The 24,922-nt window shown below is 40.8% G+C and overlaps 3 protein-coding genes across 3 annotated transcripts; all 3 read right to left on the reverse strand.

Moving 5' to 3' along the window:
* Positions 1-4,939: 4,939 nt before the first annotated feature.
* On the reverse strand, positions 4,940-8,587 carry klhl40b (kelch-like family member 40b). The gene is made up of 6 exons (XM_070852735.1): positions 7,313-8,587; positions 6,835-6,995; positions 6,601-6,708; positions 6,259-6,444; positions 5,745-5,894; positions 4,940-5,405 (listed from the first exon to the last, which is right to left on the reverse strand). Exons 1-6 carry the CDS (start codon positions 8,444-8,446, stop codon positions 5,294-5,296), a joined length of 1,851 nt encoding a protein of 616 aa, XP_070708836.1. The 5' UTR covers positions 8,447-8,587; the 3' UTR covers positions 4,940-5,293.
* Positions 8,588-10,071: 1,484 nt separating this feature from the next.
* On the reverse strand, positions 10,072-15,450 carry hhatlb (hedgehog acyltransferase like, b). Its single transcript, XM_070853241.1, has 11 exons — positions 15,326-15,450; positions 13,526-13,593; positions 13,330-13,443; positions 12,158-12,352; positions 11,828-12,037; positions 11,407-11,578; positions 11,136-11,280; positions 11,001-11,036; positions 10,723-10,924; positions 10,504-10,645; positions 10,072-10,420 (listed from the first exon to the last, which is right to left on the reverse strand). The coding sequence occupies exons 1-11, from the start codon at positions 15,429-15,431 to the stop codon at positions 10,200-10,202; spliced, it is 1,611 nt and encodes a 536-aa protein (XP_070709342.1). The 5' UTR covers positions 15,432-15,450; the 3' UTR covers positions 10,072-10,199.
* A 2,735-nt stretch (positions 15,451-18,185) lies between these two features.
* On the reverse strand, positions 18,186-24,599 carry LOC139221049 (glycine--tRNA ligase). Its single transcript, XM_070852952.1, has 17 exons — positions 24,543-24,599; positions 23,876-23,977; positions 23,593-23,695; positions 23,363-23,504; positions 23,168-23,256; positions 22,172-22,248; positions 21,923-22,068; positions 21,673-21,822; positions 21,426-21,588; positions 20,974-21,138; positions 20,784-20,891; positions 19,824-19,969; positions 19,628-19,713; positions 19,430-19,539; positions 19,231-19,324; positions 18,683-18,873; positions 18,186-18,585 (listed from the first exon to the last, which is right to left on the reverse strand). The coding sequence occupies exons 1-17, from the start codon at positions 24,585-24,587 to the stop codon at positions 18,472-18,474; spliced, it is 2,031 nt and encodes a 676-aa protein (XP_070709053.1). The 5' UTR covers positions 24,588-24,599; the 3' UTR covers positions 18,186-18,471.
* Between the last annotated feature and the right edge of the window lie 323 nt (positions 24,600-24,922).

The raw sequence follows: 24,922 nt of genomic DNA on the forward strand, positions 1-24,922 counted from the left end.
TAATATTCACAAAAACCTGCTTATGTAGCTCATTGAGTGTACTCATTTCATCAGGATGTATATCGTGAAATGATAAACATTATATTCTCAATCAAAGAGCACTGACAGTGATTACTTTTGGCACAACAGAGCACATTACTAAAAGGGCTCCTCTTCACAGTGATCCGTAGAAGCTGGTCAAAGTTAGAGAGTTGGAATATGTAATACCGCTCAAACAAATTTGCCTCTGCGTGCACTTTTGACAATTGTTGTCATGATTGACTGGAGTAGAACTGAAAAAATATGATTGAATCCTTGCCAGTAAAAAGTTTGTCTCTTAAAGGAATAGTTTGACTTTTTTGGGGGAGACGCACTCATTCGCTTTTTTGCCGAGAAGACACGAGAGTGGTATCGCTCTTCTCACTGAGCTCTTGGCAAGCGAGCGAACAAGCACACTTCCCAAAATGTGAAAATATTCCTTTAAATCTGCCATTTCAATCAATGAATTATCCAAATAGAGTGTCTGTGCACTATCGATGCACTCCCGCTCACTTTACCTATAGGTAGCCTACTCGTAGTGTAGCATTAACCTGTAAATATTGTTAAGACGTGTTTCCTCCTTGTGATTAATTCCTCATGTTTACATCTGGAGAGTCAGTCGAATGTGCCCCCACGTGTGTCTTGGCTGGTACTACCGAAAGTTGGAATTTGTGGATAAGCTTTTGTAAATGTTATAAGCTGTTCATTGTTTTATTTAAAAGACAAATCAAAGCACCTTAGTGTAGTCTTATGTCTTAGCTTGCCCCGGTTATACATGTATTTCTTAAATGGCCATGGTTAAATGGTTAGGGCCACATCGGATGTTATTTGACAATGGTACTTTTTCTTTTTTTGTTCCTTCATGTCTCTAACACATTTTGTATTTTGATTTGCTGCTTTTGTACAGGGTCCAGTTTGAGACTGCCCTTTAAATGAAAAGTCTAGAGCTGTTAAATTGTTGAAGATATTGTGGCTGTGATAAATCCAGCTTAGCCTTACAAGACAGCGAGCTCCAAGGTAGGACATGAGCTATAGTTTTAGACATTTGGAGCAGTTTAATGTGCTAACTGCCAGCATTTTATACCCATCTGAGATTTGATGTGGTCATTGGTAGATGGGTCTTTCTGATGACAGCGAGAGGACTAAAAGCAACCTGTCAGTGTCACACAAACATAAAGACTGTTGCGCTCTTGTGGCATCTTATTAAACTGCACTTAGCTTAGCTTAATTCTACACTAAAGAAAGAGAAAAAGATCCCTTAAGAGTAAATCATCATTCATAAGTAAAGGCTAAAAATGTACTGACCAGGTATTTTCCCACTTCACTGTTTTGAGAAGTACTAACCCAAGAGACAAGAGAGATACTGTGGTTCCAGTTTGTGTATTCGCCTTATACTCGGAGGGATTTGAATGTTTTTGTGTTGTGGATGATGGTAGTAGCTGATGGTTAAGGAGGAGGGATAGTAGTTAATACTACTGGTTTATGCACTTTGAATTCGATTGCCACACTAGCCCATAATAGGGAACATGTATACAGATACAAGGTGAAAAATAAGACGTGTGCAGAACAACTGATTTCCACTATCTAATCCAAATCCAAAGGCATACATTTCACATCTAAGAGTACAGTGTCGTGTATTGATACTCATAAATGATTATCAAAATCTACAAATCGCAGTCAATTTCTTTGGATTATTTTGTTCAAATTTGTGGTTAGTAAGTTTCAAACCAGGACCTGACCTGTGTTTTGTTTCCTAGAGTAACTTATTGGCTGTGGTTTGGCATCCTGCGCTCTGAGGGTAGCTCGGCTGTGAGGAGTCAGTGCACCTGGTGTTTGTGTGTTTCACTCTGACTGTTTTGCACTGTGATGCTCTTTAACAAGTAATCATGACTCCTGCCTGAGGGCGCACACGGTGCAGATATGGCTGTTTCTGATTCTAGCTTGTTCTCCGATCACTGCAATAATCAAGAGAAACTATTTTTAGGTCCCATCAGTTTGCTCCTAGTGAAGGGTATTCATATGTGACTGTTATATTTCAGACCATGAGAAAGTATAAAGGAAGGTGTCAGTTGCCAAATTGAATAATGAGAAAGAAATGATTGTGAGCACTTTATACTCCAGTTCAGTTAGCAGCGTTTGAAGGCTGATACAGTCGCAGTTATTTGAATTGAAATCTGCTGACGGCAGGTGTGTGTGTGTGTGTGTGTGTGTGTGTGTGTGTTTTTTAAATATATATCTATATATTTCCATGACATAAGATTATAGGAAATTGCAAACATGCAGTCTGCCAGAAATGTGTCCTCGGCAGGTGTTCAGTCCTCCATCACAACATTTTATTTAGACCAAAGGGACGTCAACACTGTTTGTTCAGACCCTGAAAAAGTCCTATTGTATGAACCTACTTGAAATCAGACTGAAATATGATACTAGAATCTAGTTAAGTTACGGGCTTCCAAACCAGTGAAGTATTAGCCAATTAAGGTCATTATGAATTAGATCTGATTCATTTTTTAAAGGCCAAAAATGTATATAATTAATTGGTAACCAGTAAAAAAGTAATGTAACTGTTGCCCCATTTAACACCCTTTACTTCATATACATTTCAAGACACAGCATCGGGAGGAAGTGTAGAGAGTGATTTGGCTACCAAAGTCTAAATCCACCCTAGAAAGCAAAATTTAAATGTTCATCCTTTGTTTTGGATTATTTAGTGAACAAGTCTTCCCTAAATTCAGCTGCAAACAAGACAAAACCTGTCTGTGACATCGAGCTGTACATTTAAAATGTATCACAAACACACATTTATGTGCCCTGACGTCTCCAAAATCATGAAAAAACTGACATAACTTTAAGTGTAAATTGTTTTATTGTAATTTTATAACGTTAAATGGCAGTAAACTGAGACTCTAGAAACTGAGAAGGGAAATTTTGCACAGTGTTTAGGAGTCCTATATTCTAGGCAAGTAGACTTGCAGTCTTTTAATTAGCCAAATTCTCCTTTTCTAAGGCTAGCAGCCAAAGGCTTGTATTAGATTAGGCAAAGGTGGAGCTGCCCTTGTCCTCAAATGAGGGTTTGTCTGTGATTAAGTGGGTGCCTAGACACCACAGTGACTGTGCAGTCTGTATTGCACCCAAGGCAAATGTTTGTCACATAGTGAAGCAGTGAGTGTGGCAGTTGGTACAAAGCAGAGTGCTCATTGGATTGCCAAAACTGGGTCTTTACTGGGACTTGTAGTTTTGTGTTTAGCTGCAAGAGCTGAAATGTGTATCCAGATTTGACTGTGTGGCCTTCAGCTTCAAGAAAAGTGTTGGGGATCGTATTTTGGTAATAATTACTAAAGTTCTGAAAAATGATGATATTGGAGAGAAAGCATTGTATGTAAGTAAGAATTTAAAGAAATGTGTGTAAGGAAAGCCTCTTTTTTTAAAAAAATGGAGGAGCAGATTTGTTTTTTGTTGTATTTATCTACCCTGCAAACTTATGGAAGCTCAGGACTGACAAAAGGTTATCAGACGAGTCAAAAAATGTTACTGAACACCACAATAAGTAATATTGTGAGGTAAATTGCACATATTGAGTGTAAAAAAGCTGCAACAAAATTAGTCAATGACAAGTTTTTCTTTAAAAATTTCTGTTCCCACTTTCTGTGAATATTTTCTGCTTTTGTTATTCTTTTGTGATCATAAACTGAGTATTTTTGTGTTGGTCTGACAAAACAAGACACTTGATGCTGTCACCCTGGATGGTGGGAATTTGTGATTTAGCCTTTTTACATTTGTTGACAATTTACAGACAAACGACTCATCAATCAATTGAAAAAAACATGAAACATATGAATTAATAATGAAAATAATTGTTAGCTGTGCTTTAAGAAATGCACTTACAGATTATTAGCATTATTAGCTATGTTATTAACTGTGTTTTTCATACCTTGCTGTCTAAAAGTCTTAAACTACAGTTAGAAGAGTGAATACAGTGATGAGACAGCAGTATGCAGTAGCGTGTGAGGATGATTAACATTATGCTTACTTGGTGTAATTTAATAATGGAAGTTATCTTCAGCCCTCTAAATAACACACATCAAACCCTAAACCAGTCGCTGCTCTGGACGTTGGAAAATGAAAATTGAAAAATTGGAATTGAAAAAAATAAGATATATGTAATATATTGAGAATATATTGAGGGAAATGGGAAAAGCACTGAGACTAGTAAGTCTTTTAATTGTATTTTTATACGTTTTATATGTTGTGTGTTTTATTTTTTTTACTAACAGTATCATTTATTCATGTGCTCAGTTGTATTCCTGGCTCGTCTGATATCATTTCACCATGTTTTGTCAGTTTCAGGGCTCCACAGAAACGAGAACATAAAATTGGAAAACAAGTCTTGTTGGTTATTTTGCATGTGAAAGTTTGGTTAGCTGTTCGATGGTGACTTTCCCCCTTTTTTGGGGTCAAAGGTATATGTTATGATATCCACAGGCACCAATGCCATAGTCAATTTAAAGATGTATTACCCAAATACCCTCTACATCGCCCATACTTACTCATACTGCAGTTGTGTTAAAGAAATCATAATGTGTAATGTCATTTGCTGATTCTCTACTTTATAATGTAAACACTATGTCTTAGTTAACTCTGGTGTACAAAGACCATGTGTAGGCAGTAGTTGTCAAGTTCAGCTATATTAAAATACTAAAAACCGTACAAGGACGATAGTGTCTAGAGGTGCTAATAACATTAGACTGTATTTTCTGTCTTTTATTGTATTATTGACTAGTGTTTACTGTCTGTACCACAGCAGAGCGTAATGAAATCATTTCAACATTAAACAGTATAGATATATTATTGCAAATGAAGATGTGTGCTGTGTTTTTGTTTGAAATTGTTTTTCAACTTGGAGTCATGCGCTCTACAGGCACGTACATTATGACCTTGCTGCCATCTGTTGGGTAATGCATAACTTCTTGCCAACACTTGCTCTATTATTATCAGTTTTTGGTGTCAAATACCTCAATTTTATTCCATACAGTGCAAAAAGGGTCAACAGGCTACAGATTGTTTACAGTTTTGCAATCTCAATCAGATTGAAATCACAGAAACACACACATATATAAAAATTACAATTAGCTACATAATCAGAGCTGCTGTAGTGCAGTGTGAAATACAACAAACGTCAAACGTCAGCCCAGCTCTTCAGGACTCTGATGAACTACTGTTGAATGTGTGTAACAAGCCCAGATTTGTGTTAACAAGCAGGGAACCGGAGGGGGTTTTACATCTTGGTGAGACGCAGGGTGTTGAGGCGGACCCCCAGAACAGTGGCCCCTGAAGCATACTGGATCTCTCTGAGGATCCCATTCCACATCCTCTCTGTCTCATCATACCTGAGGAGGTTAACAGTCTTTGGTCATGAAAGGTAAAACTTACACTCCCACTGAAAGAAAACAGCAATCAGTAGTGCAGCTGGGCAGTAGATCCCTGGGATACGTTTTTGTATATCTCATTAATAACAACATACAACATTAACATTAAATCAACATGAAGGAGAAAATATTAATATGATTTCTGCCATAATTGTTTCTGAAGTACTTGAGAATACCAGCTGAAGATTCTATTAACAAAAGTTGGCAAGTGCGTAACTCTAATCTTCGCTAAAAAGAAAGCACCTGTAACACTATGGATGAGGGAATAAATGTATGAATGTGTGTCTCATTATGACCCACCTCCAGATGTCGTTCATCTCTTTAGGAACGATCTCATCGCTGTCCTGCAAAGGCATCATGCCAAACCCTCCCACAGCGTACAGAGAACCAGCTACAGACACCAGGCACAGAGAGCTCCGCTCCTGGGGAAACGCTACGAAGTCTGACCACCTGAAAAATGTAAATACACACACACACACACACACACACACACACACACACAGGGGCACAGTTCAGTAGGGTGCAGTACACTTAAAGAGGGCCTAAGTGGCTCAGTTGGGAAATTGATATTTTTTGGGAATCAGATCCGGCTCAGGCCTTTATAAGCTAAATTCCACTTATATTCAGTGCATTTGCTCTTCTCCATACGAAACAGTACCAGGAATCTCATTTGTAATTGTAATTTGAAGGTCCCCTGGTGACTTAATGCCCCAGGCAGCCACTCAGTTTGCACATACCTGGAGCCAGCAACTGCTCAAGGCACCCACATTCACCTACTTTTGTCAGCCTTGTTCACTGATTTTAAGGAACTCACTTGTTGGTAGCGATGTCGTACACCTCCACAGAGTCTGTGAGCCCAGTGTCAGTGACTCCTGCTGCCACGTATATTTTGTCCTTATGAACACAGGCTCCAAATAAAGAACGAGCCACCTTCATGGGTGCAAGCTCCTTCCATTCAAATCTCATGGCGTCGTATGCGCACATCTTCTTCATACAGCTCCTTTTCACAAGACAGACAAAGAACATAGGTATTAAGAAAAATATTCCTGTTCCATGTGTTTTTGAATTAAATCTTCACGCTTTCCACAGATGAATATTTATATTTATATATTATTATTATTATTATTTATATTTATTGATCACACTTAATACTCACTTATCGTCTCCCTTTCCTCCAATCACATAAACGACATTATTGTGGGATATCGTTGCATGTCCATAGACTGGGTAAGGAATTGGCTCTGATTCACCCCATTGAAAAGATCTGCAAATGAGAGGACACAAAAGGTGTATAATAAATAGTACTCAGTCATGAGAGGAGCAGTCCATTAAATAATTTCACCATATTCATCAGCCACTCTTTAGATTTGAAGCTTTAACATGTACTCACTGTCTGTCATAGACCAAGACTGTGTCCAGCGTGTGCTCCTGCTCCTTCAGTTCCCTCCCTCCCAACACAAAGATGGAGTTCTCGGCCTCGGCCAGCCCAAACAGGAAGCGGGGAGACGGGACCGGAGGCATCCCCAGCCAATCAGCACTGACCGGGTCATACTGAGGTCACGGGAGTCAAACATTTGTGAATGGGTTACGTTTACATCTGCTGAAGCATACATATTGTAGCACATGCAGGCAGACACAACATCTGTGATGTATACACTGATCGAAATATGTAAATCCAAAACTCCCTGATTAGTGTGGCTGCACTATTCCACAAAACAGTAAAAACATTAGTTTTAGATAACTATTAAATGTAAAATAAAGTTTTTCAGTTTTACGTATCAAAGAAAGGGCTGAGTTGACGTCAGTCTATGTTAATGCAAATTTGTCACCTTCTTTTCCATCATAAATGTATTTAGAGCCGTCCCTACCTGTAGGAAAAAGGAACACATTGGATCCTCTTTGTTCTGTTCATCAAAGAACAATCCTCCCGCCACAAAGATCTGGTTCTCCTTGGTGACCAGGCTGGTGTGGTTCTTGGGTATCTGGGTGGAAAGTGATGCTAAAAAGCAGTCGTTCCCTGACGGATCGTAGGCCACAGCACCGGCGTCATTCACCATCAGTATCAAGTTCCTGACAAACATTCCGAATCGCAGGGTATCGTTCAGGATGCCTGGGAGCAGACCTTCTTCCTCCTCTGCATCCTCATCCTCTCCATCTTTCTCTGCTCCACCGTCCTCCTTCTTGCTTTTGCTTTTGATTTTTTTAACCTCTGGCATTTTCCCAGCGTGAGCATCCCTGACAAGCTGGAGCTTCTGCTGCAACTCAGGACTGAAGGACATCAATTTGTGCTTCTCCACTTTTTCCTTCAGGTAATCCTCGCTGACCAGCCGCAAACGAACGCAATCCAGCAAACCTGGCAGTTCTTTCCCTCTGCTCTCTGCGTCTCGGGACGCCCAGTTCATCAACGCCTCAAACACAGCCTCCTCTGTCTCTACGTTCAGATTGTCATTTGACAAGATGGCTGCCAACTCACTGGGAAGCAGCTGGAGGAAGTCCTCATCTCTGGAGATGAGCTGGAAGCGCTCGCAGGCGTAGTTTCGAGCAGAGATGGCCAACCTGGGACAGTCCAGCATCAGGCCGAGCCTGAAGATAGCCAGGCAGTTGCTGAGGCTCAGACGCTTTTGTAGGAAAGACACACATACAGTGAAGATTGAAGGGATCTGGTACATATTAGCCACTGCGAAGATGTCCTGGACGTTCTGCTCTGTCACGTTGATTTTGGAGGTGTACAGGTACTTGAGGATCAGCCCCATGACACCCGGCTCCACATCCTCCAAGACAATCTCTTTCTTTTTGCTTTCATCCAGGTCAGACAGAAAGATGGAGCGGAAGTATGAGCTGCAGGCGCACAGGACCAGCCGGTGGCAGGGGAACTCCTTGTCTTTGATCTTCAGCACACAGTCAACCAGCTTGTCGTTCTCCAGCAGGTCACACAGGCCATCCTGGAGCAGCGCCTGCTGGTACACCCGGGGTTCGTCCGTGGGGTTTAGTGGTAGAGCCATCGTTCCTGGAAAGGGAGAGTTTGAAGAGCCTTTCAGCAACTTCAAATCAAACAAAATGGATCTTCTTTATAGCAGTACTTTTAGTTTCTCAGCCTGGAAATTCACAGGATTCACAGGCACAGTCAGTGTGCTGTCAGCCCACAGTAGCTGAACCCCAGGCCGGCCCACTTCCTCAGCTGTCCTGACCCTTCAACTGAGCTCCAACTGGCAGGTTATTTATAGTCTGGGTGCTCAGCGTAAAGCTATGAGCTTCATTCTGGAACGTGAAATGCAATATCCATGCTTCAGTCCCCTGTCCCACCTCCAACCCGGTCCCTGCCCACTCCCCAGGAACATCCACCCACTCTTAGACAGCTGACACAGTTGCATCATGGGAAATATGTCCACCCTGAGTCATGGGGGGTTCTGATGTAGGTGGTTTAACAGGCTGCACCCTGGGGTTTCAGCAACTGAGTCATTACAGTATCAGTGTCTTACTGCATTTACATGATTCTATCACTGTACTATAAAACAGCTAACTATGAAAAGTCTAACTGTGGCTGAAAGCTAAAGCTTTTTTCATATTATTTTGTCCCCACACTGGTTGTCCATCAGTACAAGAGTGCGATTTCTCAAGAACACCTTTTGGCAGTCGGAGGTCAAAGGTCAAGATCACTGTGACCTCCCATAACACGTTTTTGGCCTTAAGTCATGACTCTAATTATGACAAATTTTCTCACAAATATTTAACAGGGCAGATTGATGAAGTGATGAAGTTTTATAGCCAGAAGGTCAAAGGTCAACTTCACTGTCACATCATAATGTTCTGTGAGATCACTTCTCTGGTTGTTATTCAACAGCATATCTCAGGAACTCGAGGGGAGATGGTGACCATTCTTCTTCTGTGCTGTGCTGCTGGGTTGAAGATGTGTGTGAAGCATCCACGTTTTAGAATTTGTATACATACGTACAGAATTTGTAACATAACAAAAAATTGCTATTATTACATTAACAAACCCTGAAAAGCTTGTTTCAGTGTGGAGCTTTGAAACCAAATGAGTTTTAAGGGAAAAAAATGGTTCATGTTTTAACTAATGTGACATAAACTTGTCATACAAATTTGTTTCAAAAATAAGGAATGGCCTCTTCTTTAACATCATTAAATGCCCTTATTATAGTGTCCAGGTCCAGTCACAGGTGTGATCTGAGCTGCTATGCTGGACAGTGCTTTTCCAGTGTGGAGGCAGCAAACAGGAACTAAGCTAAGTGCTGATGTAACGCTACAGAAATATCTCACAGCGCTAATGACAAGACTCGACACTGAGTCGTGGACTGTAAAAAGTTCCCTTCTCTCATACACAAACAGCTCCATCAGAAAGGAAACTCAGTAAAGACACAAAATATGAGGCTTTGAACAAATCTTTGCAGTTTAATTTTTGCACTGATGACAAAGGTTTTAAAAATAATGAAATTTAGTTTTGACTTTCCTACAGTGTTGTTAAGAATATTTTCACTGTTATTTACTTTCAGTGGCTATTGCACATTATACATGTGTACTGTACATTATACTGTATATTACATCATATTTAAGTAAATGTCTTTCATCAAGATCTATTTTTTCCCTTTTAGGTATAAACACAGTCAAATGAAGGTTAACTTATTTACAGTTAATGCTGTTAAAGCGAGCGTCCATTCAAAATTCATGTTATAAAATCTGGATTGGTGACAATACTGTTGGTTGTATACATCCTTCGCTATTATTATCAAATATTATTCACTCTGCTTTTTCCTTGCTGGGATCTGCAACAGGTGGAGGAGCAGCAGGTGCAGCGGGTGCAGCGGTGGTGCTGGTCGGGCCGGTGGTGGCGTTTGGAGGAGGAGCAGGAGGAAGAGGATCGGGATCATCGATTAGAGCCTGCCTCCTCTCTCTCTCCTTAATTACTTGAATCAGGCAGTAGGTCACAAACATGACGATGATGGTGGTTATAGGGAAGCCTGGGAAGGTAACAAAAACTTAATTGTCAATAGAGTTAATCAAAAACAGCAAACCTTCATCAAAAGAAGAAAACCAAAACCACCTTTGAGAAGCAGCCGTTTGGAGACCAGCTTTGCAAAGTCCAAACTGTTCAAGGCCAGGATGTTGTACAACACAATGCTCCAGAAGTTGAAGGTATTAAAGATGGCTCTGATCCGGCGAGACATTGCTTCTGACATTGCTGCCTGTAAATAAAATATTGTTAATGTATGAAAAGTTCCTCCAACTAATATCTAACTGGGAGCAACTTCTACTAACAAACCTCAAAAGAGGCAAAAGGCTCCATGGAGAAGAACTTGGCGGTCCACAGCTCAAAGTTGAGGCCAAAGCAGTTAAAGAAAGCCCAGATCAGCACCACCTCGCAGGGTCCCAACCACAGGATGGTGACGCCGAAGGTGCACAGCGTAGCCACCAGCTCCTCCACCACATTGTCATGTTTTCCACCCAGGTAATCGTACACATACCTGTGGATGATAAAACAACATCAGAACCTCTAAATGTGTCAAAATTAATAATACTTTAATTTCTTGAGATGCTCACTTGCAGAGCCACTCATTGATCCCTCTGTCAAAATGGCTGAGAAACGAAAGGAGAAAAAAAACAGGTTTAGTTTTCCACATTTGCACCCTGAGTATTGTGAGCCAAATGCGATCAAGCTGTGTAAACTCAACTCACGTTTCAGCAAACACGTAGAGCATAGTGATGCATTTTGGTGGCTTGGGAGGGTCCAGATGATCCAGTCTGGACACTGTGTTGATGACTCCAAACATGACAGCTGCTTTCACCCAGTCATACACCAAGTTTAAGTACGCTAGGCCCACTGGAAACAATACAATCACATTATCGTGCAGTCAGTGTATTGTCAAATCTGTCAAAAAGTCCTCTCTGGTTATCATTAAACAGTCAAAACATTAAATGCAGGCTGTTTCAGAGATGCGGCACACACCTAGAGCCCAGTCAGAGAGGTGCTTCAGCAGCTTCATGTCGGTGGGGATGGTGAGGATGTACATGAAGTGGAAGAGGACGTCCACTACAATGATGACTCCCAGGTGGGTTAGGCCCTGCAGACTGATGTTCCACATCTCCCGCTCTTTCCTGGTCAAGTCTGACTTGTTGGCCTGCAGGGGGCAGCAAATATATGTCACAAATTCAAGGGGCTCCACTACAGCTCATGGAGAGCACTCTGATTTTGTTGCTGATGCAGATATAAATGTATGTAATCAGTATATATGTTGTAAGGCTACTGAGTCTACCACAGCTTTGTTTTTAGGGGTTAGACCAAAAAGGTTGGGAATCACCTACAAGGTACAACAATACCTCAGCAGCTGGGTGACTGGGAATTATGATAAAAAACTAATTTAACTTACTTGCACATAAAACTTATCGAAGGTCATGATGGGCCCGAAATAGAAGAAGGGGAGGTAGAAGTTATATTTGAGCAGCTCCAGGATGTTGTAGTTTCCATCCTTCCTCTCGCAGTTTTCCAGAGCAAAGCTCATACAGCGCATTATAGTAAACCCACAACCTCCATAGAAGAAAATATGACGCAGGTCAAAGTCGCCCTCCACGAAACCTGTCTGCATGGAGGAGAAACAGGAAATAAAGCAAAAGAAAGAGATGAGGGAAAATTTTGACATTTTAATATTAAATATTCACAACTTTTGTAATGTAACTTCTGTTAAGTAGCAACAGTTTACCTGCCAGGACACGAAGGGTTCACACTTGAATGTAGCGAGGGTGCAGAGGCCTGTGACAAAGCAAAGCCAGCGGATTTTCACTAAGGAGATGCTGTAGAGCAGGATACAGTGAGAGAGGATGAGGGTGACGTAGGTCCAGCCCATACTGGTCCACACAGCCAGCAGCCCGTACACCATGTACACCAAGGACCTGTACTGTGGGAGAGAAATGCAGTGTCACCACAACAGAAGAACACAAACATTATAAAATCTCACACCATAAGAACCAACGGTGACACAGGTGTCACAGACGTTTGAAATGGAAATTACCCTCTACAGCTTTATCCTCAAGAAGTCCCTCAGTGACGGCTGCTAAACATCCTGGTGCAGTCTTGTGACCCAGTGTCGATTTGTGTTCTCACTCTCGACACCATTTCCAAAATGTTGGTCTGCCTGTGACCTACCTGTGACACAACTAACTAATTTTAAATAGCTTCTTTTTGTTATTAAAAGGTGAGTTTCAAACACTTTAACAATTCTAATACTGTCCTAGATTACCGTTAACCTGTCCTGACCATATTATATGAAAAAGTTGATATGAAACAACTTTGAAAAATAATGCTGTGACGTATATTTAACATTTCAGATATTGGACAGTAGGGGTAGTATCTCAAAAATAAGTTCAGAAAGGTGTTCCTCGTGGTCCATTTAGTCTGTTTTATATCACCCATAATTATACTTAAAGGAGAAATGGGTCCAGGTTTAAGGATAGACTCTGATGACACATGACACATGGTCTGGTCTTGTTAACCAAACCAAACTGGCATGAGTGATCTTGCTAAACAAAGAGCTACAATTCTATTTGTTGTCTCTTTCATTCTTCATCCAAGTCGGCCCTCCATCTATCTTTTCCTCTCCACCTGGTCCCATTCATCATCTGCTGTTTTGCTAAAGTTATAAAAAGCTACTGTGCAATGTTGTAAAAATAAATTGTGACAAAGAGGACCTCAAATGTCACCATTCGTAATAAGACAACACAGTGAGGGCTGAACCGGGGTGCTTCTTCCACCTCATTTCACAGTGGCTCAGTGTTTCGTTCGGATCATTAAGCCCCAGTCCTTTACATCCTCTACTACGTTCCTCTTCCTGCAGCAGCTCAATCACTTAATCAATGAATCGGTCAGTAAAAGCACCTGTGGAGCCAGCATGGAGCAGATCTTAGCGAACAGCACGTGACCAGAGAGAGCAAACAGGATGTGCTCTCTGAAGGTGGAAAACCACATCAACCACTCTAAATCAGCCGTATCCTGTAGATCAATGAGCAGAAAAATAGAAATTAGACACATTTGTTTTTCACATAAATGAGAAATTTCTTGAATGTTCTCTCACCATTTTCCTCCCAAAGTAGTACCATCCTGGCTTCACACTGGTTTTGAAAGTCTTTCTGTTTGCACTGGCTGAAAATATGAAAAGATGAAAAAAAAACTGTACTGTAACTTGATAAAATATTCTTTTCCCTTCGTAACATTTTTCTTGTCCTTGAGTGCAGATGTGAAATCCTTTGTTACAAGTGACAGTGAATAAATGCAGGGCAAACGCAGGACCTATTTTCTTCCTCTGCTCTGTGGTATAAATGCTGACACCTGATCTCCGCTGCGTGGTCTGCATAGCTCCAAGTCTTCACCCTCACACAGTGATGCTGCCCCTATATGTATCCTGCACGTTACGGTAGGTATAACTGGTACCATCAGGTTCACTATCCAGCCTCAGTTTCGGGTAAACGATGCAATAATTTCTTTAAAATTACAAGATTTTAGAAGTCAAATCATGAATGGTGTTTTGCTGTGTAAGTGTAAATTCTTGCAGTCTTGTTTTATATGCTTGTATATCATTTATCTACTTTTGGAGGTGCAAAGCATTACAGGGATATATTTAGCATAACATAACATTTTTCTTTGCATAATCTGTAAGAAAATGTTCCTGTAGTGGAAATAATGGTCATGACGGTCATTGTGATGAAAACTTACTACATAGAATCCAACCTATCCATCCTATGGTACAGAGTTGCACTGATGTAGTTTTCACGCCAAACGTAAAACTAATGTTTTATTTTTTCACGGAGAACATTTTGTCATGTCACAGTAGGAAAAAAAAATGATGATGGGTGAATTAATGATGGATGAATTCAATTCAACTGTTCCAGTTTCAGGTCCTAGTACTGTGCATGCTGGCTCACTGTCATGACTCACTGGGACTCTGAATAGAACAGAGTCACTGTTAATGCTGTTAGTAACACCTGTGCTTTTCCTTCTATGACAGGACAAAATATCTAAAAAAAGGCCGACTGTGCATTTTTGAGGCCGATAAATGAAAGACAGTAAATGTATTAAATGACATCAATTATCAGAATGGCTGTACATTGATTTCCTATTGATCAACTAATTGATGAGGCAACTAATCTACTAGTTTTCTTGCACCTGTTTGGGAGGGATCATTTCCAGATTTATTATCTTTATTTGAACTTAAACTCCACATTTATTAGTAAATGAAGTTTGCTGACGCAGTTCTGCTCAACTTCAACTTGAGCGCAGGTCGTATCAGCCAGAATCAATAAAAACATTTGTGTTGGTGTGCAGTAAAATAATAAAAAGTAAAAAAGTAAAAATACTACCCAAGCAGCCCAGCATCAGATATTGCCACACTAGAACCAACAATGTGTTTGTCCATAGCTAAAAACTATCGACTTCAGCAGTGTGTTTGTATTTTAGGCTTAAAGAGAAGACATCATTTTATAAAAAGGCCCGTTAATTTACTAAAGTGTTTTAGTCCTTTTCATTGTTAGCAGAGTGAACAGAAGTTCAGCGGGGTGATACTCAAGCACTCATCCTACCTTTGTTCAAATGTGTGTGTGTACTTGTGCAGCTATCTTTGTGAGAACCAATTTGAGATTCAAACCTTGGAGTGGAGACTTTTTTTTTTAAAAGTGAGGACATTTTGGACAGTCTTCACTACTTCAAAGGGCTGTTTGAGACTTGGTTTTAAGGTTAAGGTTAGAATTAGGTTTAGATTAAGGTCAAGGCAAGTGTTGGGTGATACATTATGTCACTGAAGGTCCTCACAAGCATTGAGGTCAAAGGTTGTGTGTGTATATGTGTGTGTGTGTGTGCGTGTGTACTTTCTCATACTCACAACTGGACACGTCAAAGATCCAGCTGGTTGCCCAGAACGTGGCCAAGCACAGCACCGTGTTGTAGAAATAGATCTCATATTTGGGAAGAGCAGCTTTGACCCCCATGTTGACACAGTCTGGAGGAGCTCTGGAGGCTCCTAAACACACCACACCAGACAAGGCTGCACTTTATTTGTACAGCTTAACCAGTTTTCATTTGTGAAATGACACATCCGGCATCATTGCACATCAGGGCCTCCTTATTACACAATACATCCTGATGTTTCACAGAGTGATCATCACCTACTCATCCTGATCACTCACCTCTGAACAAAAAGAAAAGGAGGACATGTTCTGCTTATCAACACGCTGGACAGCCCCGAACCAGCAGCTGTAAGCTTAAAACTAAAAAGGAAAGTGCAACAATGCAACTTCAATGTTTGTATGAGAGACATCTCATCCAACTGGGACTAAAAATAGACATCTCAGCATGTCAGTCATTCTTGATTTAGGTCACTGTGACGTGTGAAATACTCTGTTTGCCCTGGCATTTTATTATTAGAGGTGGAAAGCAACATTTGCCTCCTGTGATATTGTTAGATCTGCACTACAGGAACTTAAGTATTTCTTTTCTTTGGCACTTAATACTTTTACCCCACTGTATGTTCTTCAAAGGGAGATTGTGCATTTTACTGTACTTGTATTTATCTGATGGCCTTAATGAGATAAGGTTATAAATTATGATGGTTTACAATAGTTGAAACTATTCAACTATACATTAAGTAACTAAACCTAGTAACAGCGGTGGGAGAAGTATTCAGATCTTTTACTGGAGTAAAAATACTAATGTCAGAAATACTGTTAGGGTGTCCTCCACTCAACAGAAGTTTGCTGAAGTAAAAGTATAGAAGTATTAAAAGTATCAAAAGTTAAAGTACTCATAATGCAGAATGGGTTAGAATGAATTGCTGAATTTTCTCTGCTTTTACTTGAACCATCTGTAACATTATTGTTCAAGTTAAATATTCATTGCAATTTTTACAGATTTATTGTTTTGATATGTTTATATGAAATGTTTTACCTGAATGAAAAATATATATATAATATCCTAATAACACTCTGTTACAAATAAAAGTGAGTGAGCAGCATTTTCATGTTGTATTTAGTCGACGTGGGGCTCATTTTTATACTGCTGACTAGATTAATATGTAAAAATATATAGCTTTATCTGCAAAGCACCTACTGAAAGTAAAATACAAATATGTACAATAGGGTGGCTGTGGCTCAGTGGTAGAGTGAGTAGTCCCTCAATCAGAAGGTCGGGGGTTCGATCCCCAGCTCCTATGGGCCAACATGTCGAAGTGTCCTTGGGCAAAACACTGAACCCCAACTTGCTCCTGTAGTATGTTCCAGTATGTGAATGAGTATGAAAGAATAGTCTCCTCCTGTATGAATGATGTGTGAATGGGTGAATGAGGATGTCATGTAAAGCGCTTTGAGTAGTTGAAATAACTAGAAAGGCGCTATACAAATACAGACCATTTACAATATTTCCACTATGATATGTAGTGGGACTGAGGAATAAAGCAGCAAAACCTTGAAAATAGTCAAGTAAAGATTCAAAACAGCACTTGAGCTTTGCAAACCTCCATAGGCCCATTCTTCATGCCACAAATTATCTATATTAGCCTCTACAGTACAGATGCATGCTTTATTTTGTAGTGTCACGTGGTCTCTGTCTAATGATTGATTCACGTCCTAAAAGCCTCCATCAATCTGGAGGTGATCACCAGGAAGAACAGCTGAGGTCAAGTTTCCACTGTGGACAATAAACACACCAACAAAGTACAGCTGTCTGCTATTTTTAACCAAACACCATCTCTCCAATGAAGTTATTCATTAGTTATTGTGCATCAAATCGCCACTGCTGCTTTTTAAAATTGCCTTTCAGTTTTCCAGATTAATGAGCATACGTTTTTTTTTAAGCTTCTTCATAATTTGTCCCTGCTCCCTCTTCACAATATGAGTAAGAGGCGTGCTGTTGAAAATGCCACATGGTCATGCACTTCAGTTTGTCCTCTTCAGCACCTGTTGTGATACTGACCTTGAAGGCAGCAGTCCAGAAAAAAAAAAACAGTTGCTACAAAGACGCACCTTTTCGATTTGTTCAGAAGGGGAAAAAAACTCAGATTAAAATGTCATACCAGGAAATAAAAATGTAAACCTTTACATGTGCTGTGCATCTACAGAGCGCGGGGTGGGCTTTGGGTCCCTCTGACTCCCTGAGAGGGAGCTGCCACCGGTTAAAGGTGACATGATGTATTTATACTTTGACCACTGACACAGAGGGGGCGGAACATGAGCACTGCTAACACACTGTAAGCCACACAACATTAAGAGCCTATTAGGGTCTTTTATCTTGGCATGCTTTAATTTAATCTACCACCAGCAGAGGCTACAGAATAGAGTCTGTCTTCAGGTGAGTAAATCATATTTAACATCAAACTGTCATTATATGCAAAAGAGCATAATTACCATAACAATGTCTGACATTTGCTTCTGTCTCCTTGAGGCTCGTCTTTCTTCGACACACACTTTTTACATGTTTTTTTTTTACATTATTATACTTTCATCTTGTTGCTATTTTCCATATTCCAGGTTGCCAGATCTGTTTTGGGAAGGTCTAAGCCTGTTGCAGTCTTGAGCTACAGCCAAGCGTCCATGCCTCTCACATTCTATAATAAAGCTGTGAAACACGCAGTGTCGTCTAGTGATAGCAACACAAAATACAATAGGAGGACATGTTTCCACAAAGAAAAGAACCTTGCAGTAGGTGGTTTATTTGATAAGGTGACAGTAATACTGCAGGAATAGGAAGCCAAAGAGGACTTTGTTAGGTCTCCAGGTTGTTTGTGACTGGTTGAGCCTTCCTCCAGTTTATGTGAAACATTTAATTCTCCAGATGATGCTGCATACTTCATTTGTATATTACATGTCAGAGTAGATATACAGATAAAGATACATACCATAAAAGCTTTTTCCTGTATGTAAAAATATAAAATGCATGAGGATAATATGTTTTTAAAAAATGACTATGGTAACATGTAAAATCTATCTTTACTGACAAACTGGTCCCTGAGCGTACAGTAGAGGTGTCACAGTACGTTTACTCCTTCCTGCCGGTCTCCTGTCCTCCAAAGATGGGGTACTTCCTCTCAACCTCAGCCCACGTCAAGCTGCCGTTGGCCAGATCTCGAACCATTGCCGGCAACTCAGTGACCTGCAAGATAAGTTTGAATATTAGAACAAAAACAGTCTGCAAATGTGACTGTGAAAGCCTTTTGTTCAGTTAAGCTGTAGTTATTGGACTGTTCTACCTCGGCCCTGATCTGCCTCATTGAGTCTCGGTCTCTCAGAGTGGCCGTGTGAGGCGTCTTGTTCACTGTGTCGAAGTCAATGGTGATGCCAAACGCCACTCCGATCTCATCGGACCTGGCGTAACGCCTCCCGATGGAGCCTGAGGAGTCGTCCACCTTGTGAGAAACGCCGTTTTTCGTCATTGACTCGGCTAAGAGGAGAAGAAAAGAAGAAGACAAAAAATTAGTAATGAATAGTTTGAATAGGCACGTTTTAGAAGGCAAAACAAAGGCCCTTCATCTATCGATACCACCCTCATTAAATAAAATGATTTGGTGAATATCAAGCTACAGCCTCTGGCCAGTTAATTAAACTTAGAATAAAAGCTGCTCCTGTGGGTTACAGATTAAACAAATACAATATAGCATCTTAATAAGCTAGCCATTTCCTGTCCCTGGTCTTTATGCTAAGCTAAGCTAACTGGCTCTAGCTTCATATTCAATGAGAGTATTTCCCAAAATGTCCAATTATCCCTTTAAATGCATTGAAATCTGAACATTTCACTCACATAACTGGTGGACAAATGGCATAAACTCCTGGTTTTGGCTCAAAGGAAGGATGGAACATTTGTATGGAGCTACAGTGGCAGGGAAGCTGAAATACTGCACAAGAAAGAAATCACCTTCCATTAAAATGAACAGTGGAAACATTTAAATAAAGCAGACGATTCTCACTCAGATCTCATTCAGTGTTTGAAGCCTTCTCACCGTCCTCTGCTCATCCCCCCGCCGGACACAGAAGGAGTGCTCAAAGATGGAGTACATGATTCTGCCGATGCCAAAAGACGGCTCGATTACATTTGGAACAATCTCCTCCACTGTGGGAAAATAGAGAATTGTTTTTCAATTTCAACAATTCACTGTTCTTCTCCACAGCTCCGAGGCAGGTCTGGTGTCGCCTCTTACCGTGCAAAGTTTTCTGGAACCTCTTCACACTGACCATGTCTTTGGTCAGTTTCAATTTCCTGCCCTCTGTCTCAATGCTGAACTCCCTGCAGACATAAACACCAACACCAAATCAACTTGGAATATAAATATGCACAAACACTCAAAAAATTAAACCTAATTCTCTTCAGTAGTGATCGCTGCAGTCAGAATTTACCCATTTTCACTGAGAAGCTTCTCTTGCTCACTGATGTAGCATTCGTCACAGGCAGCAAGGTACTCCAGGACCAACTTGGCGTCTTTCTTGTAGGCCGTTCCTATGGCTCCCTTATTGGGCTCAAACTGGACAACATTTGCTACTTTGTGTGAGGAAGTCAAGGAGTAAAACAGAGGAGATTAAGGAGATTAAAACCTCCTTCAGTAAATGGAAATTTATCATCAATCAAAATACAAATGATTGGATGCAAATTCGAAAACTCCACAAATAGCAAGCAAGTATGTTTTTCAAATGATGTATAATTTAAATATTCCTTGCAGAAATCTTGAAGGACATAAAACAATACTCTGAATGATAAATAATGTATGGTGCGGTTCTTTCCAAGAAAAACAAAATTCTGAATAAGTAAATAATTTTTACTGGAAACAAGATGTTTCCAACTTCAATGAAAAGTCCATTCTCGGTGTATGTGGCCTGGAGGTTTCATGTTTCCACATCCCACTTCTGTAAAGTTGCATATCGAACCTCGATTGTATCTCGATTGTTTCTAAACGTGTTGTGATGTCACAAAATCACACATGTAGGTGCACACATTAAACTCACTTTCCAGTGAATGTAAAAACAACTTTTCTATGTCTAGTATAGTATGCAAGTATAGCACATGCATCATTCTGCACAGTGACGCTCAAACATCCAAAATGTCATGACAATAAGCAGAACACATTTTAGAGAGAAGGGTGACTTTAAAGATCCAAATGTTAACATTGCTGACTTTGGCGATTCCTACTGGTAGCATCACAACACTGCATGCTGCTGGTCTCATCAAGAAAATTGAGCGATTGTGGCATTCATGTTTATATTCTTAATTATAATGTTTGCAGTGTAGCCCACTACAAACTCAAACAGTAGTTAAAATCAGATTACAGTACGGGCTGTTGGTGTGGGAGAATAGAAGGATATGGGCTCTTTCAGGGGCTTTTCAGCCACTAGAGGGACCTTGGTGGCTCTGGAGTGACATGAGAGGTCATAGCAGGCGCGGTCAGCACAGCCAACGATCTCAATCCAGCCCTGAGGGAGGAAAACAAACGTGAGCTGGGTCCACCAGTTGGGAGAAGTCCTACGTGCGTGAATAAAAGAGAAAGAGATGTACATAGGAGGTTTTGGACTCAGCGTCCCAGCAGTCGCATGCGTAGTGAGCCATCTCGTTCTCCATGTGCTGACGGAAGCGCACTTTGTCTTTGGACAGCCCCACTTTAATCAGATAGAGGTAGATTCTTCCGATGAAGTAACCCAACACTGAATTGTTGATAACTCCCTGTAGTGCAGACACGAAGAAGATTTAAAGACGCTGTCATGATGACAGTCCATCAAATACAGAAGCCAATCAATCTGAACATTTGTTGATGTCAAGCTCTATAACTACATTAAATATATGAATGTAATGTTTATACTACTCTTTTTACAGTTTCCTGCTATTTGATCTTGTATTAGTGGTTTATAAAGGTAAATGAAGGTTAAAACATTAGTAATTGACCATCAGGAGCACTGAGAATAAGCACACATTTAGAATACATTATAATAGGTCAATAAAATGATTCCCACCTGGCCCACAGCGTCCCCCAGCCTCATGATTTGTGCAGATTGGCCGCTGGTCTGCGCCTTGGAGGAATATAATATGATCTCCAGGTCGGCTACATTGGAGAATTTAGGGTGGACCTTCTCATTGGGGTCCACAAAGTGCTCGATCTCAGCCATGGTGAACTCTCTGCAGGCAGGAGAAGTTTATGTCGCACCGTATAGTCATTACAATGTGCTGCTGAGTCATTAAGGAGCTACGGCGTCAGGCTACCTCACACGGATGAGCCCAGAGCGAGGGGAGATCTCGTTCCTGAAGGAGTTTCCGATCTGAGCGGCACCAAAGGGGAGCTTTCCCTGGTTAAACTCAAGTAAGCGTTTGAAGTTGAGGAACATTCCCTGAGCTGTTTCAGGCCTCAGGTAGCTGCACAGTCACAATCAAATGACACAACTTCAATACAACAAATGCTTTTTTTTTTCATATAAGACACCTAAGACAGATGATGTGTTTTACTGATCAGCACCCTGGCATGTTCCCCGCCGGCCCGATGGACGTCTGAAACATCAGGTTGAAGGAGATGGGAGGTGTGAGGTCATTTCCTGTTGAGGGAGACCTGACGTTGTATTTCACGAAGAGATCCGCCAGCTTCTGCTGGGTGTAGTTGTCCATCTAGATCAGAGAGAGAAGCATTAGAGGATTATTTCCCGACCAGCAGATGTCAGTATATCCTACAACTTCTGAGCATGTGAACGTGTGTTTGTCAGGCGCCCACCTGAGTGATCACGTCCTCCATCTCGGTCACGTCGTCTGCTGTGCACTTCTCGTCAGACATCAGCTTTTTTAAGTGAGCTATGAGAAAACACCTCGTTTAGCAGCGGTACAATCAAAGGAAATTCTGCTAGACATATTTAATCACTCCAGTCTTAATTCTGACTTTAGTTTGCTGAGCAGCAGCTTGTTTTGTTGCCTGAGAACAACATGTGATCTGAAAAGCAGCTAATCTGCATCAAATATAGAGATTCCAAACAGGCCCATGTGGACAATAGGAAGCTTGAGCCTTTGTAAATGTAAAATATCTACCAAGCTTTTGGCACTAGAGGAAGTAGAATTGTTGATAATAATTACTTTGCATTTTTTTCTGACTCTCAGAAACCCAAAATATAAAAAAAATAACATATGTACCTATAAAAATTGACTAATAATTTGTTACAATCAGTCAACATATAGGCTATTTACATGAAAAGTGATATTTTCATTAGAAGTCTATGTATGTCTGCAGATCAATGAAAAAAAGGTTCATACATATAACTCACAGATATAAATAAGATACTGCATAAAAGCCCCAAATCAGCACTAACAACTGGTTTTGTCTCTGTAAAGTGTCTGTAAAGTTACAACACATGCTCAGTGTATTCAGGGATGAACAGACAGACTCAAATTAAGGAACACCTGAAAAACCAGTCGCCTATGACATTTGAACTCCTCTATCTTCCCCTGAGGATGTGTATCTAGTAAGGCAGGTAAAAACCTGTCCAAACGGATGATCTCACGCATTCTTTTAAAAGAATTCAAAAAGATGGATAAGATTAACAAAAGTCTGTGGTTATTCTAGATGTAATATGCTCAGTCACCGCTCAGCCAGTAACCTGCTGTGAGAAAGCGTTTGACCTGCAGGTTGAAATCTGAAACCCTTTGTTAGCAAATGCAAGGAAATAATGGGAAGCTAAGGGGAGGCACTGATGGTGTAACGGTGGAAGGACAAAGTCACCTTTGAGGAGGTGATCAGCACGGTAGCATTCTCCTGTCTTGGCATCTTTTACCATGTAGTCAGCAAATTTATCCACATGCCCCGACGTCCTGAAAGGAGCCAACAGGTTTTAGGACAAATCTAATGACTGTAAATCTAAATTTACACTTTCTCAGTCAAAACTTGCACATGTTTTGGAGTTTGTTGGCTTCTTACTTGAGGACTGGCTCGGGGGTCAGCATGGTGCAGTCGATCTCTAGGATCTGCTCCTCCTGGATGAAGTGCTGCCTCCACACCTGCAGGATGTTGTTCTTCAGAGCACAGCCCACAGGGCCGAAGTCGTACAGGCCGCTCACACCTGAGACACCATCAGTTTAGTTTAGACTGTGCATTGAAATATTTTGGGTAAAACCCTCCTGTATGCTCTGTCACTGTCACTTTTATACCTCCATATATAGCAAAAGCCTGATCGTAGAAGAATCTCCTCTTTAAGGTGTCTTCCATCTTCACCCTGTCTACTGTTTCATCTTTGGGCTGCAAAGCCAGCTCCTACAAGTGAGGGTGCATAATTGAACAATAGCACAAAAACAAATCGTTTAAATAACAAAAAAAAAAACAGAATTAAACATAAAGTAAATAATCTATCACACAGAAGATGTCAGAGACAGATCAGTCCCATCTGTTTTTAGCTTTTAGGAAAATATCAAACAGCCATTGTGAGACTCTCACCTTTGCCTCAAGAACCTTCTTCCGGGCTTTCAGCTCTGCAACCGCTCGGCTCAGCTCCTGCTCTGTGGCGCCTATTTCCTTCAACTGATGCACCAAGTTGCCCTGCAGAAAAATACCACTCTCAACCTCAGAGAACAATGCAATTGTTTTAACATGTTGCACATGTTTCTCACTAATACACATGCAATAATACACATCTATTTCTCTAGAGATAAATGCTGTGTTTCAATCTATTGATGTGCATCTGTTATTAAATCTATTGTGCTATTAAAGTTGCAAATACCTGGTTGGTATTTGTCTGCAATTTCAAGTTTCACTTTAGTTTTCAGGCCACGAGGCTTTGTGTGATTTCTAACTATTGAATAACATTCAGTGTGAAAACTGCTGCAACTGTGTAACCAAACAACGTGCAAATTTCGCATAGAATTTGTTTTAAATCTGATTTTACACTCATATGCATGAACTGTACAAGCATGTTTAGTCTGGTAATGCTGCTTAGACGCAAAAATAAAATTCGTCCGTGTTGTTTCTGTATTTAGATAATAGTTTGAAATCCTTTTGAAAGATTTAACCCGCCCTGCAGCCGACACATCCCACTAGTTATCGGTGGATGAGTCGCTTGGATGATGTCCAGTTTACAGGTGTGTAACCTGGCAGAAGATCTCACCTGCTCCCTCACAGCCTCCCGCAGAGGCGCCAGAACTTCTTCCATGTTGAAAAGTGTAGAAGCCTCACAGTCTGCTGTGTGTGGATCTGCTCCGGACTCTTTCCTTCAGGCTTCCTTTAAACAGGAGGGGGGGGGGGGGGGGGGCATGTTTCTGTGCAGTTTGTCTGAAACCAAAGCTTTTTGTTGCATCATCCAGGAAGCTCCGACTAGATTCTGCCACAATGACAGAAATGAGCAAACACCACCCGTCCAACCATCCTGACTGAATGGTCTGTATTGATAACCCAGAGTGCTCTTCATTACATGCATCCAGCATGGGCGCAGTGACCCAGTGGGTGGCCTCAAGGCACAAGTAAAGAGACTGACCCCCTGTTCCCCCT

The sequence above is a fragment of the Pempheris klunzingeri genome, chromosome 21 (assembly GCF_042242105.1).
Source record: "Pempheris klunzingeri isolate RE-2024b chromosome 21, fPemKlu1.hap1, whole genome shotgun sequence".
Taxonomy (NCBI): domain Eukaryota; kingdom Metazoa; phylum Chordata; class Actinopteri; order Acropomatiformes; family Pempheridae; genus Pempheris; species Pempheris klunzingeri.

What these genes read in the sequence shown, in the direction of transcription:
- LOC139221049 (XM_070852952.1), bottom strand. Translation starts at nt 24,587, where the DNA reads ATGGAAGAAGTTCTGGCGCCTCTGCGGGAGGCTGTGAGGGAGCAG. An exon ending in TGGGGGACGCTGTGGGCCAG is followed by an intron (nt 21,139 to 21,425) that starts GTGGGAATCATT and finishes TCTGCACTACAG; the next exon opens with GGAGTTATCAACAATTCAGT. An exon ending in GGGGGGATGAGCAGAGGACG is followed by an intron (nt 19,325 to 19,429) that starts GTGAGAAGGCTT and finishes TTTCTTGTGCAG; the next exon opens with TATTTCAGCTTCCCTGCCAC.
- klhl40b (XM_070852735.1), bottom strand. Translation starts at nt 8,446, where the DNA reads ATGGCTCTACCACTAAACCCCACGGACGAACCCCGGGTGTACCAGCAG. An exon ending in GTCTTGGTCTATGACAGACA is followed by an intron (nt 6,709 to 6,834) that starts GTGAGTACATGT and finishes TCTCATTTGCAG; the next exon opens with ATCTTTTCAATGGGGTGAAT. An exon ending in GAGATGAACGACATCTGGAG is followed by an intron (nt 5,406 to 5,744) that starts GTGGGTCATAAT and finishes TAACCTCCTCAG; the next exon opens with GTATGATGAGACAGAGAGGA.
- hhatlb (XM_070853241.1), bottom strand. Translation starts at nt 15,431, where the DNA reads ATGGGGGTCAAAGCTGCTCTTCCCAAATATGAGATCTATTTCTACAAC. An exon ending in AACCCTTCGTGTCCTGGCAG is followed by an intron (nt 12,038 to 12,157) that starts GTAAACTGTTGC and finishes TCCTCCATGCAG; the next exon opens with ACAGGTTTCGTGGAGGGCGA. An exon ending in TCGATAAGTTTTATGTGCAA is followed by an intron (nt 11,579 to 11,827) that starts GTAAGTTAAATT and finishes TGCCCCCTGCAG; the next exon opens with GCCAACAAGTCAGACTTGAC.